A 13,015-nucleotide genomic window follows, 5' to 3' on the forward strand; every position below is an offset into this window, starting at 1 on the left:
TTTCTTTTCCACCACAGCCTTCATTATAATTCTCTTTTTCTTCAAAGGTCTCAAGCCACTCGTTTCCGTTGGCATCAACCAGCTCCTTTTGACAAGCAGCAGACATGGGCGATAGATAATGTCTATATTGGGGACGGCTGCGTAGATATGTGCAGTGGCCATGGAAGGTGCATCCAAGGAAACTGTGTGTAAGTAGGCTTTGTTTTTCCTTCCTTGCATAGGAAGTTCCTGATTCACATTCCAGCCAGGAGATTTTGCCAAAACTGGATTTTTAATCACTCCGAAGCTGCCTTGGTTTACACATTTTTCTTGAAATCTGATACTGAGCTAACTATGGAGTCTGTGGACATTGTATCTATATCCTTGCTTAGAGATTAGGAACTGAACAACAGCTATCTTGTCCAGAGAAACATGAATTATAATTGACTGTGTTTTATTTCCTTCTGTGTTCCTGTGACACACCTGAGACCTGAAAAGGACAAGAGAGGTTCAGGAACTCAGTGTATTCTGACTGAAAATAATACGCCATAAGTATTTTTCTCACTTAGGTCTAAGCATATGTAATGATGTGCATGACTTGTGGTTGGATCATATTCTCACATTGTTTGCATAAGAAAGTTTTTAATATATGTGCTGCCGAAGCAAGCACATAAGAAGGTTTTTAAATGCCTGTTTGATGGAGAGGCCTAGTATTTTACTTAGAGAGACTTAGCATCCTTGGAAGGATCTAAATAAAGTGTGTGTGTATGTGTATGTGTGTGAGAGAGAGAGAGAGAGTGTGTGTGTGTGTGTGTGTATGTGTGTGTGAGAGAGAGAGTGTGTGTATGTGTGAGAGAGTGTGTGTGTGTGTGTATGTGTGAGAGAGAGAGTGTGTGTGTGTATGTGTGTGTGTGTGAGATAGAGAGAGAAAGTGTGTGTGTGTGTGTGTGTGTGTGTCTTATGTACCATATGTTTGGTTTTCAAAGATTTTGCTATTTGATGGGGTAGTAGACATGAAGATGTGAGGAGAGAATTTATACCCCCTTCTCCATTAACCCGCATGCCTGGGAGGTCTTTCCATCAATTAATGATTCCCCAGAGCCTCCAGCCCTATATTCATATTCCTTCCCCATTGAACAGAGAGGTCAGTCCTTTGGGCAGAGATGACAGATGCTACCCAAAGTACCCTCTGCTGTTTGGAACATGGCATCTTGGATTCCTAATTGGCCCAAAGCCTCTTTACAAAGACCAATTTCGTAAGTTATTAGGACCTACCAGTTGAGGTTGGCAGCCACAATTATTTATCAGCTTTTTTAGAGCTGTGTCATGTAGAGACAGGACTTTAGTAAATTCCTTGAAGTTGCTTCTTTCCCTGTAAACCCAAGTCATTACTTTAGGTATGCCTGAAGCAATTATTCACAGATTATTTCTAACCTGATGCACTGTTCAGGAGAGCGGGTAAATTCTGGGCAGTTCTGTGAAGATAAGTAAGCTTTCATCGTCCTGGACTAGGAATAGCAGTTGGCCTCACTAATTTGAGAACACAACTGTGGTGGTTTTGCTTCATGTTGACTTTTCCTTTGTCTTTCTCCACACCCAGCTGTGACGAGCAATGGGGTGGCCTGTACTGTGATGAGCCCGAGACCTCCCTTCCAACCCAGCTCAAAGACAACTTCAATCGAGCTCCTTCCACCCAGAACTGGTTGACTGTGAATGGAGGGAAACTAAGTACCGTGTGTGGTGCCGTGGCTTCGGGAATGGCCCTCCATTTCAGCGGGGTGAGCATTTGGCAACCGGTTATTCATTTCTGCATCCTCTGAGTTTTCCCCAAAAGAACTGAGTGTCTTTCTAAAGTTTCATTGGCAAATCAAGATCCAGCATTAGACCCTCTCAATGCACAACAACCCTGATGTGAACTTGCAACTTTGCACAAATCAGAAAATACTATTTCCAACATTTTCCTATCACAAATCAACAGAGACCATTTAATTATGCAGGTAGTATCAGCACAAGGCATATTTAAGTACACATTAGAAAAAGACTTCAATGTGGGAATGCAAGCTGGTGCAGCCACTCTGGAAAACAGTATGGAGGTTCCTCAGAAAACTAAACATAGAACTACCCTACGACCCAGCAATTGCACTACTAGGCAGTTATCCACGGAATACAGGTGTGCTGTTTTCAAGGGACACATGTACCCCATGTTTATAGCAGCACTATCAACAATAGCCAAAGTATGGAAAGTCCCTCGATGGATGAATGGATAAAGAAGACATATATATATATATATATATATATATATATACACACACACACACACACACACACACACATATACATACAATGGAGTATTACTCAGCAGTCAAAAAGAATGAAATCTTGCCATTTGCAACTATGTGGATGGAACTGGAGGGTATTATGCTAAGTGAAATTAGTCAGTCAGAGAAAGACAAAAATCATATGACTTCACTCATATGAGGACTTTAAGAGACAAAACCGATGAACATAAGGGAAGGGAAACAAAAATAATATAAAAACAGGGAGAGGGACAAAACAAAAGAGACTCATAAATATGGAGAACAAACTGAGGGTTACTGGAGGAGTTGTTGGGGGGGGATGGGCTAAATGGGTAGGGGGCATTAAGGAATCTACTCCTGAAATCATTGTTGCACTATATGCTACCTAATTTGAATGTAAATTTTAAAAAATTAAAAATAAAATTAAAAAATAAATAAAAATTAAAAGTTAAAAGGGAAAAAAAAATCAATGAATTTTCATCCTGGGAGAGAATACTTGTACAAAATTTGAGGGTCTTCCATCTGGGTGATGCTCTAATTGAAAACTCCTCAGCTTGCAACAGATTTGGGATTTAAGGAGCCAAAACTCAGGAAGATGAACCTCAGCATTTCCTGAATTTATTAGCAAAAATTAATTCTTTCTATAAATTAGCCAAGGAAGAATAATTGTCAGTAATGATTAGACATTTTTGTTTATAGCAGATTATTTTGTGAATGACAAAAGCAATGTTAGAAAATCTCTTTGAGAAATTTTATAGTCATTCTACCTTACTGCCAGAGATAACTTGTATAAAAATAGAATTTCCTTAATACGATGATTAAAAAACGCTTCATAAGCAATTTAATTTTTTTATTTAATTTTTTATTTTTTTAAATTTACACCAAATTAGTTAGCATATAGTGCAACAATGATTTCAAGAGTAGATTCCTTAGTGCCCATTACCCATTTAGCTCATCCCCCCTCCCACAACCCCTCCAGTAACCCTCTGTTTGTTCTCCATGTTTATGAGTCTCTTCTGTTTTGTCCCCCTCACTGTTTTTATATTATTTTTGTTTCCCTTCCCTTATGTTCATTTGTTTTGTCTCTTAAAGTCCTCATATGAGCGAAGTCATGATTTTTGTCTTTCTCTGGCTGACTAATTTCACTTAGCATAATACCCTCCAGTTCCATCCACGTAGTTGCAAATGGTAAGATTTCATTCTTTTTGATTGCCGAGTAATACTTCATTGTATATATATATACCACATCTTCTTTATCCATTCATCCATCGAGGGACATTTGGGCTCTTTCCATACTTTGGCTCTTGTTGATAGTGCTGCTATAAACATGGGGGTGCATGTGTCCCTTCGAAACAGCACACCTGTATCCCTTGGATAAATACCTGGTAGTGCAATTGCTGGGTTGTAGGGTAGTTCTATTTTTAGTTTTTTGAGGAACCTCCATACTATTTTCCAGAGTGGCTGCACGAGCTTGCATTCCCAAGCAATTTAATTTTTAAAAATTACAAATTCACTGTCAGGTCTTTATTTCCCTACAATTTCCTACCTTAGAATTTGCATTTGTGCCAGTGAAGTATATCATTTATATTCAGTGTGTTTTTTTAACGTTTATTTTTGAGAGCAAGAGTGTGCACTAGCAGAGGAGGGGCAGAGAGAAAGGGAGACACAGAATCTGAAACAGGCTCCAGGCCCTGAGGTGTCAGCACAGAGCCCAGCGTGGAGCTTGAATCCACGAACGATGAGATCATGACCTGAGCCAACGTCAGGTGCTTAACCGACTGAGCCCCTATAATCAGTGTTTTAGCCAAGAGCAACAATATAGGATCTCTGTGATCCTCAACACTGACTAAGAATGCAGTGTTGATAATACTCTTCTTGGCTTAAATACAACTCCAAGAGGCCTAGTTTTCCTCATATGTTCAACTAAGAGACATCTACCTATCTACATGAATAAATTAATGTAGATGACACTGAAATCAGCCAGAAAAGTTTAAATAAAAATCATTACAACTATTATCTCTAATTATAATTAAATTATATGAAATTCTTCAATGTAGTTATTGTTAAATTTCATATTAAAGTAATCATCTGAACAATGTTATTTTATTGGGGGGCCTGGGTGGTTCAGTTGGTTAAGTGTCCAACTCTTGATTTCGGCTCAGGTCATGATCTCACAGTTCATGGGATCCAGCCCATGTCCAGTTCTGTACTGAGTGCAGAGCCTGCTTGTGCTCTCTCTCTCTCTCTCTCTCTCTCTCTCTGTCTCTGCCCCTCCCCTGCTCATGTTCTCTCTCTCTCTCTCAAAATAAATAAATAAACATTTTTAAGTGCTAATTTATTAATAGCTGCTACCTTTTGAAAAACCTAAAAATGCCTATGAATACCTGGAAATAGTTTAATAAAGACAGAATAGTTAAATTTCAACTCTCATATTGCTTATGAGAAAATATCCTTTGTAAGTAAGTTCTGATCCTGAAATTTCAAAGTTTAGCAAGTATTTGCTGAGTACCTACTGTGTGCCAGATGCCATGCTGGGAGCTAGGGTAACAGGAGAAATGACACAAAAATTAGTATTACTATGCCATGCAACTTGTATTACAAAAGAAATATAAAACTGATGGAAGCCAGAGAAAACCTTAAGCTGCAGTTACGATTCTTTATCATTGTTGGATTCTGCTTTTCACCCTTAGGGTTGTAGTCGACTGTTAGTCACCGTGGATCTAAACCTCACTAATGCCGAGTTTATCCAGTTTTACTTCATGTACGGATGCCTGATTACACCAAATAACCGTAACCAAGGTGTTCTCCTGGAATATTCTGTCAATGGAGGCATTACCTGGAACCTGCTAATGGAGATTTTCTATGACCAATACAGTAAACCTGGGTTTGTATTCTGTTTTATCTTTAATAACTAGTATATCGAGCAATAATGCTTGTTAAGGCCTGCCAGCAGTCAGTCAGCAGGGGCTTCAGGGGACCTGGACAATACTCACTGGTAGAAGATGCTTCTGTGAGGCACCTGGTGGCTTATTCGGTTAAGTGCCTGACTCTTGGTGTCAGCTCAGGTCATGATCTCACGGTTCATGAGTTGGAGCCCAACATCAGGCTCTGTGCTGACACCGTGGAGCCTGCCTAGGATTCTCTCTCTCACCCTCTGTCTCTGCATCTTCCCTGCTCACATACTCTCTCTCTCTCAAAATAAATAATAAACTTAAAAAAACTAAAATAAAAAAAAAAATGATGCTTTGAAACTGACATGAAGATAAGATTTCTGCGCTGATAAATAGCTGGTTTGGGTTTTTATTTTAAGAATGACTAGTTTTAGGGGCACCTGGGTGGCTCAGTTAGTTAAGTGTCTGACTTTGGCTCAGGTCATGATCTCACAGCTCGTGAGTTCAAGCCCCACATGGGGCTCTGTGCTAACAGATCAGAGCCTGGAGCCTGCCTCAGATTCTGTGTCTCCCTCTCCCTCTGGCCCTCCCCTACTCACGCTCTGTCTCTCTTACTCTTTCTTTCTCTCTCTCTCTCTCTCTCTCTCAAAAATATAAACATTAAAAAAAATAATCATAAAGAAATAAAATAACAGAAGACCTGGGGGGGCTGGGAGGGAAGGAAAAGTCGGTGATGGGCATTGAGGAGGGCACCTGTTGGGGTGAGCACTGGGTGTTGTATGGAAACCAATTTGATTTCATATTAAAAAAATAAAAAATAAAATAAAATAAAACCCTCACAATGGGCTTAATAAATGCAATGTAGGAATCATTTAAAAGATATATATTCTGGAAGGGCAAAAAGCAATTGGTGTGACCAATGAGAAAAGTCAAAAGAGTTTTTAAAAGTAAAAGAGCATATCTAATAAGGTGGAAGGAAGAGAAGAGAGAGAGAAAGAAGGGTGGAGGAGAGGAGAGAGCAGAGTAGAGGTTAGGGGAGGAAAGGGGAAAGGAGAAATATAGAATAATTAAACCCAGAAACGTAGAAGAATTAAAAGCACCAAAAAAGGAAGACAAAACATAGATAATCCCTCAGTGTATGGCAAACCAGGTATAGGCTAAAAATTAGGTAAAATAAAAACAATTAAAGAATCTTATAAATGATCATTTAAATTCAGTGTGTCCATTAACAATAGGTTCAGCTGTGAATGACAGAAACCCCCAAGTAACTTATAAGGTTTTTTTTTTCTTTCTCTCATATAAATTAGATCTGGAAGAAAATAGCCAAGGGCGGCTACAGTGGTTCCATAAGCACCAGAGACCCAGGTTCTTTCTACCTTATGTTTTTGCCACACTCAACACATGACCTCCATCTAGTCCAAAATGGCAACCCCAGCTCCTCCACCTTCCCACCAGCAGGAGGGAGGATGGGCAAGAAGGGTGTGCTGTCTCTCTTCGAGGACACTTCCTAACAGGTGCCCATACTTCCATTCACATTCCAGTAGCCAGAACTTAGTCACAGAAACACACCCAGATGCAAGGGAGTCTGGACATACTGTCTTTATTCTGGACAACTATTCACCTCACTATAAAGATGGGCTCCTATTATGAAGGAAGAAGGGGAAAATGGCAATTGAGGAAATGTCAGCCACTTTTGATTTAAAGCAAAAGTTTTAAATCCTGCACTTACCTTAAAGTTGGACAGTAGTAAAGGAATTCAAATAGAAGCTAAGAGGAACACAGTGTAATAGCACACAAAAACGTGCTCATCTGTTAGTTAGTTAGAAGATAACAGATAAGCCAAGTAAACTATTTCCTTAGTCTTTTTGGAGAAAGGTATAAAGACTCTCAGGTATGAGTTCCTGAACATTTAGCATAATATGCAGGGAGAATGAAGTTAAGATAAACTTAACTTTAGTTCTCTGAAGGAGAAACAAATTGACTGAAGTAGTAACAGTGGTCATAATTTATTTAAACTTTCAACAGCTTTAGATAAATTTCTACTCCAAGGGTTTTTAAAACGTGGTCAAGGATTTATGAGAGAAAGGAAACTACATTAGAAATAGGAAAGAAAAGGGGTGCCTGGGTGGCTAAGACGGTTGAGCACTGGACTTTGGCTCATGATCTCGTGGTCCATGAGTTCAAGCCCCACATCGGGCTCTGTGCTGACAGCTCAGAGCCTGGAGCCTGCTTCAGATTCTGTGTCCCCCTCTCTCTCTGCCCCACCCCTGCTTGTGCTCTGTCTTTCTCTGTCTTTAAAAAATGAATAAACAGTAAAAAAAAAATTGGAAAGGAAAAAAAAGGTAAAGATCGTTGCTCTGGGTAAATAAGTATGATTGTATGTCTCTCTAGGAACAGACACATTTCTGATATTATTTAATACACTTTAAAATGTTAAACATGCCAAATCAAAGCAGATAAGCTATAGGAAGATCATACAAGGTGAGGATACAAAAAGAGGGCAAGGAGAGGACAGATGAGCTTTGAAAGTGAGATGCATGAGGAAATAAACTTTGGAAAAGATTGCCTAAGCACGGATGGTCTCCAAACTGCCAGTAACTATACAAGCAAGGATCTAGGATTCACGGTCTACAATTTCCTTCCCTAAGACCAAGATCCACTAAGCTGTCTTGGCCCAAAGGGTACACAAAATGATGGACATAGTCAAAAAAGTATTTAAAATTCAAGTACTGAAAATCCAACCAAAAGGACCGCAGCATTGAATGGATCTTAATGCGTCCTCATCTGGAATACTGCCTACTATTCTGGTCCTAATCTCTCAACAAAGACATAAAAGAGAAAAGAGGAAGGAAAATAAAATCAACAAGGAAATAGTGTATAAATACAAACAAAACGGTGAACCCTCTTCAGTGTGAAAGACGAAAACTAAAGGGGCCACCATGAAAGTCCTCAACTTAAGCGTTCTTCACAGGATGGATTTGGGCTTATTGGCCCTTCTTGGAACACTAACACTAAGAGGCAGCCCTTAAATATAAAGGGAGGTAGATTAGTATGGATAGAAAGATGGGAATTTATGCAGAGGAAAGTAAACCTCAGGAAATTATTTTCCCCAACAGACTTTATGGTTGTGAGTATAAGCTCAAAAGTGTTTGATATATTCTTGGGCTTTAAATGTGTAATTACGATCATGTCTAGCTGGTTATGGTTCATATTGAAGCATGTAGTCATATTTGTCCATATCTGTTCTTGGTGACTGTTGGGGACAGCATGCTGGGCTTGTTACCCTATGGTTCTTACTCAGCATTTCTTAGTATAATGTCTTCAATAAAACATAAAGACAAAGTCAGTATTAAACCACATAAAGTAATTACATACAACCTGGTACCCTCAAGCTGAGAACCCAAATGTCCTGCCACATGTGTCTGAATTCAGTGTCTGAATTCTAAGCAAATTGCTGATACTCACAGGAGTAGAATGAAATCAAGTCACCAGGGGAAGGAAACTGATGAAACCAACCTCTAGGAGACAGAAAACAAAAGTTAGTATTGGCTTATGTCTACCAAAGTTCATATCTCTAGGCTTATAGATCCAGAGAGGCCCCTAGGCAAGCAGAAAACTGTAAAGTCCCTTTAAGGCCTGCCCAGGGACAATTAGAATAAGTAGATAGTTCCAGAATCCTTGAATTTGTTCACATTCTGTTTCCCCCATTTAGGGACTCCTGAACCTTCATAAGCTCAAACCAGTTTATCATGGTTTATAAAAATTACATTTTAAAAATGATTTTTAAAAATTAAAATAGGGGCGCCTGGGTGGCTCAGTCGGTTAAGCATCCGACTTCAGCTCAGGTCACGATCTCGCAGTCTGTGAGTTCGAGCCCCGCATCGGGCTCTGGGCTGATGGCTCAGAGCCTGGAGCCTGCTTCTGATTCTGTGTCTCCCTCTCTCTCTGCCCCTCCCCTGTTCATGCTCTGTCTCTCTCTGTCTCAAAAATAAATAAACGTTAAAAAAAAAAATTAAAATAAATTTTAGGGCACCTGGGTGCCTCAGTTGGTTAAGCGCCCGACTTCAGCTCAGGTTGTGATCTCACCACTCATAGGTTGGAGCCCCGCGTTGGGCTCTGGGCTGACAGCTCAGAGCCTGGCGCCTACTTTGGATTCTGTGTCTCCTCTCTCTGGCCCTCCCCTGCACACACACTCTCTCTCTCTCTCTGTCTCTCATTCTCTCTCAAAAATAAGTAAACATTAAAAAAATTAAAATAAACATTTAAATCAACTATTTAAATTAAGTTTTTAAATTTTATCTCCTGTCCTTCCCTCACCACCACGTGACGTGTAATATCTTACCTCTTGTTGTGAATCTTTTACTCGCATGAGACATTTGACAAGTTTGTTACCCCCCACTGCCATCATTTTCGTACAGATTTGTGAATATCCTTCTCCCTCCTGATGCTAAAGAGATTGCCACTCGCTTCCGCTGGTGGCAGCCAAGACATGACGGCCTGGATCAGAATGACTGGGCCATCGACAATGTCCTCATCTCGGGCTCTGCGGACCAGAGGACGGTCATGCTGGATACCTTCAGCAGTGCCCCTGTGCCCCAGCACGAGCGCTCCCCCGCAGACGCCGGCCCTGTCGGGAGAATTGCTTTTGACATGTTTATGGAGGATAAAACTGCAGGTACATTTATCACTAATGCTAAATACGAATCCAGCAGAAATGTAGCGTGGATTTGGGTCTTTTCAAAAAAAGTAGAATGTGAAGCTCTTACAGATTCTCAAATGGTATAGAAACAGTGAAAATGGTTTCACCCTTTTGTTTCTCTCAAAATTCCTGATCTACACTGGAACTAAATCTTCTTCCATTTAAGCAGCAAGTATGTTTTAATAAATAGCATCCTATAATAATTCCTTTTTTAAAAGAGATTATTTGTTTCTTTGTTTCCTTGTTTCTCCTTTGGGTAGAAAGCCAGTATTTCCTAGTCATTTATTTTAATATCCAAAGACAAGTGTCTTGTTTTGCTACATGTTAGTTGCATTTGTGATGACATTTCATGTTTTAGAGAGTGTCTCAGGCCTTGCTTGTCACTGTTTCTTCTCAATAGTAGTAGAGCAGTGATCCTGATGACATAGAAAAAAAGATCTCTCCGTGCTAGGCTCATTTTTAATGTCTTGTTTTCTTTTCATTTCATAAAACTATTCTGGTATTTATTTATTTATTTATTTATTTATTTAGAGGGTGCAACTGAGCAAGAGGTAGAGAGAAAGAATCTCATGAGGGGCAGAGAGAGAGAGAGAGGGAGAGAAAGAGAAGCAGGGCTCTCCTAAGCAGGGCTCCTGCTCACCCCAAGCAGGTCTCAAGCTCACCCCATGTGGGACTGGAACTCACAACCTGTCTGATGATGACCTGAACCGAAGTCAGATGCTTAACGGCTGAGCCACCTAGACGCCCTGTTCTGGTCATCTTTTTAAAAAATGGTGACTTATATCAAGTTTGTGGCTTTGTCATGCCACATCCTTGGTAATACTACATAAAACATGGTATCTTCTGGTCAAGTAGTGATGTTTAATTATACGGCTCATGCCAACACTGCAAGTGTTATCTGAACAGTGAAAATAATTCTCTGAAGAAGGTTATTGAGAAGATTTACTTACACAGATCTGGTTCAGAACCTTGCTAAATTATTCATTTATTTTTTTCCCTGTGAAGTGATTTACATAAGTGAGTTTATGGCCAGAAAATAATTTAAACACTGCTTCTGTATGAATAAAAGCAAATACAGATTATTTTTTCAAGTACCTAAAATACCAATTTGCACTTCAGGCTTGATTGGTGATGTACAATTGAAGAATTGCAAAAATAGTTTTTTAGAAACTATAATATCTAATTACAGAAGTAGCTTCTGATATTTCAGAAGATATTGATGAGGTAGTGGATTAATGTAAAAACCTGCTTTTATCAGGATTGCAGAGTTCTAGCATAAACTATGTGCCCTAGAATAAACTGGAACTCAAATTTCTGTGCTCTTTGGCTCTGGAGTACTAGATGCATGATTAAATGTAGCTCCAAAATCCCATGAATTGGGATGGAATTTGGAATGAAAATTCACAGATAATGGCATTGTGGTAGCCATTTGAATCCCAGACATAAAATGCTTGTTCTGTACACATATGTTAATGCTCAGACAAACTCAAAAGGACACAGCATAGATGAAGGCTGAATTCCAATTGTTTGGTCTCTCCTCTGACTCCTCTGAGACCATCCAACTCTGTTACTTGCACAGTAGCCCCAAGCCTATGATTGTACCCATTCATCTCCAGTGAAAATGCTGGAGCTAAACAGGAAACTTTCAGAGAAACGCTGGACCTATAAAATCAAAGTGTATCATGAATTAAATGCAATTTATGGATATGTTCCTTCTTAAACTTTCTGGAATAAAATCATAATGTTAAAAATGCCTCTTCCAGGGGCACCTGGGTGGCTCAGTCAGTTGGGCATCCAGCTCTTGGTTTTGACTCAGACCATGATCTCACGGCTGGTGGGTTTGAGCCTCCATCCAGCTCCACCCTGATGGTGCAGAGCCTGCTTGGGATTCTCTCTCTCCCTCTCTCTACCCCTCCTCTGTTGTGCTCTCTCTGACTCAAAAATAAATTAATAAACTTTTTTAAAAAATACCCCTTCCTGGGGCGCCTGGGTGGCTCAGTTGGTTAAGCGTCCAACTTCGCCTCAGGTCATGATCTCACAGTCTGTGGTTTCGAGCCCCGCGTTGGGCTCTGTGCTGACGGCTCAGAGCCTGGAGCCTGCTTCGAATTCTGTGTCTCCCTCTCTCTCTGCCCCTCCCCTGCTCATGCTCTGTCTCTCTCTGTCTCAAAAATAAATAAAACATTAAAAAAAAAAAAAACCCTTCCAGAAAAGAAAGGACATTGTGGACAGTTTGTGTGTGTGTGTGTGTGTGTGTGTGTGTGTGTGTGTGACTGAGAAAGAGAGGGAGAGACAACAGGATGTACTCAGCGCTAATCAAGTCATAGTCTTGTTGCCTAAGTTTTCCTTAGACATAAGCTTGTTTTTAGTCACTTCATTGAGGTATAATTGACATACAAAAAGCTGTTGATTTTAATGTATACAACTTGATGAGTTTGGAGATAATTATACACCACATCACCACAATCATGGCCATAAATTTATCAATCACCTCCTAACATTTCCTCTCACAGAACCCCCCTCCTTTTTGTTTAACCTTCTTAGCAAGTTTTTAAGTATACCGTACATTATTGGTAACTATAGGCCCTCTGTTGCACAGTAGATCTCCAGAACTTATTTGCCTTGTATTCCTGAAACTTCATACCCCTTGACTGACATGTCTCCATTTCTCCTTCTCCTCAGCCCCTACTAACCACTATTCTACCCTCTGGTTCTATGAATTTGACTATCATAATTTTTTAATTACCCAGATGACACTGCCAGAATTTGATTAGAAGTAGCTAGCTCACTTCCCTGTCATATTACTAGAAATTCTTTGTCCTTCTTTAGAACCTGCCTAAAAGTTAAGTATCTATCAGAAAAGAATCAGTGTAGATGCATAGGGGCACCTGTACCCCAATGTTTATAGCGGCACTCTCAACAATAGCCAAATTATGGAAAGAGCCTAAATGTCCATCAACTGATGAATGGATAAAGAAATTGTGGTTTATATACACAATGGAATACTACGTGGCAATGAGAAAAAATGAAATATGGCCTTTTGTAGCAACATGGATGGAACTGGAGAGTGTGATGCTAAGTGAAATAAGCCATACAGAGAAAGACAGATACCATATGGTTTCACTCTTATGTGGATCCTGAGAAACATAACA

General features: G+C 39.8%; 1 protein-coding gene across 3 annotated transcripts in view; it reads left to right on the top strand.

Moving 5' to 3' along the window:
• RELN (reelin) overlaps nucleotides 1-13,015 on the top strand; it is a 525,148-nt gene that overhangs the window by 477,457 nt on the left and 34,676 nt on the right. For all 3 annotated transcript variants that reach the window (XM_019451245.2, XM_019451247.2, XM_053898155.1), the window contains exons 47-50: nucleotides 48-188; nucleotides 1,580-1,757; nucleotides 4,967-5,160; nucleotides 9,586-9,842. In XM_019451245.2, coding sequence (XP_019306790.2) covers nucleotides 48-188; nucleotides 1,580-1,757; nucleotides 4,967-5,160; nucleotides 9,586-9,842 — 770 coding nt within the window. The remainder of the gene's footprint in view (nucleotides 1-47; nucleotides 189-1,579; nucleotides 1,758-4,966; nucleotides 5,161-9,585; nucleotides 9,843-13,015) is intronic.

Source organism: Panthera pardus, unplaced genomic scaffold (genome assembly GCF_024362965.1).
Source record: "Panthera pardus isolate Hobbes unplaced genomic scaffold, ASM2436296v1 HiC_scaffold_8, whole genome shotgun sequence".
NCBI lineage: Eukaryota > Metazoa > Chordata > Mammalia > Carnivora > Felidae > Panthera > Panthera pardus.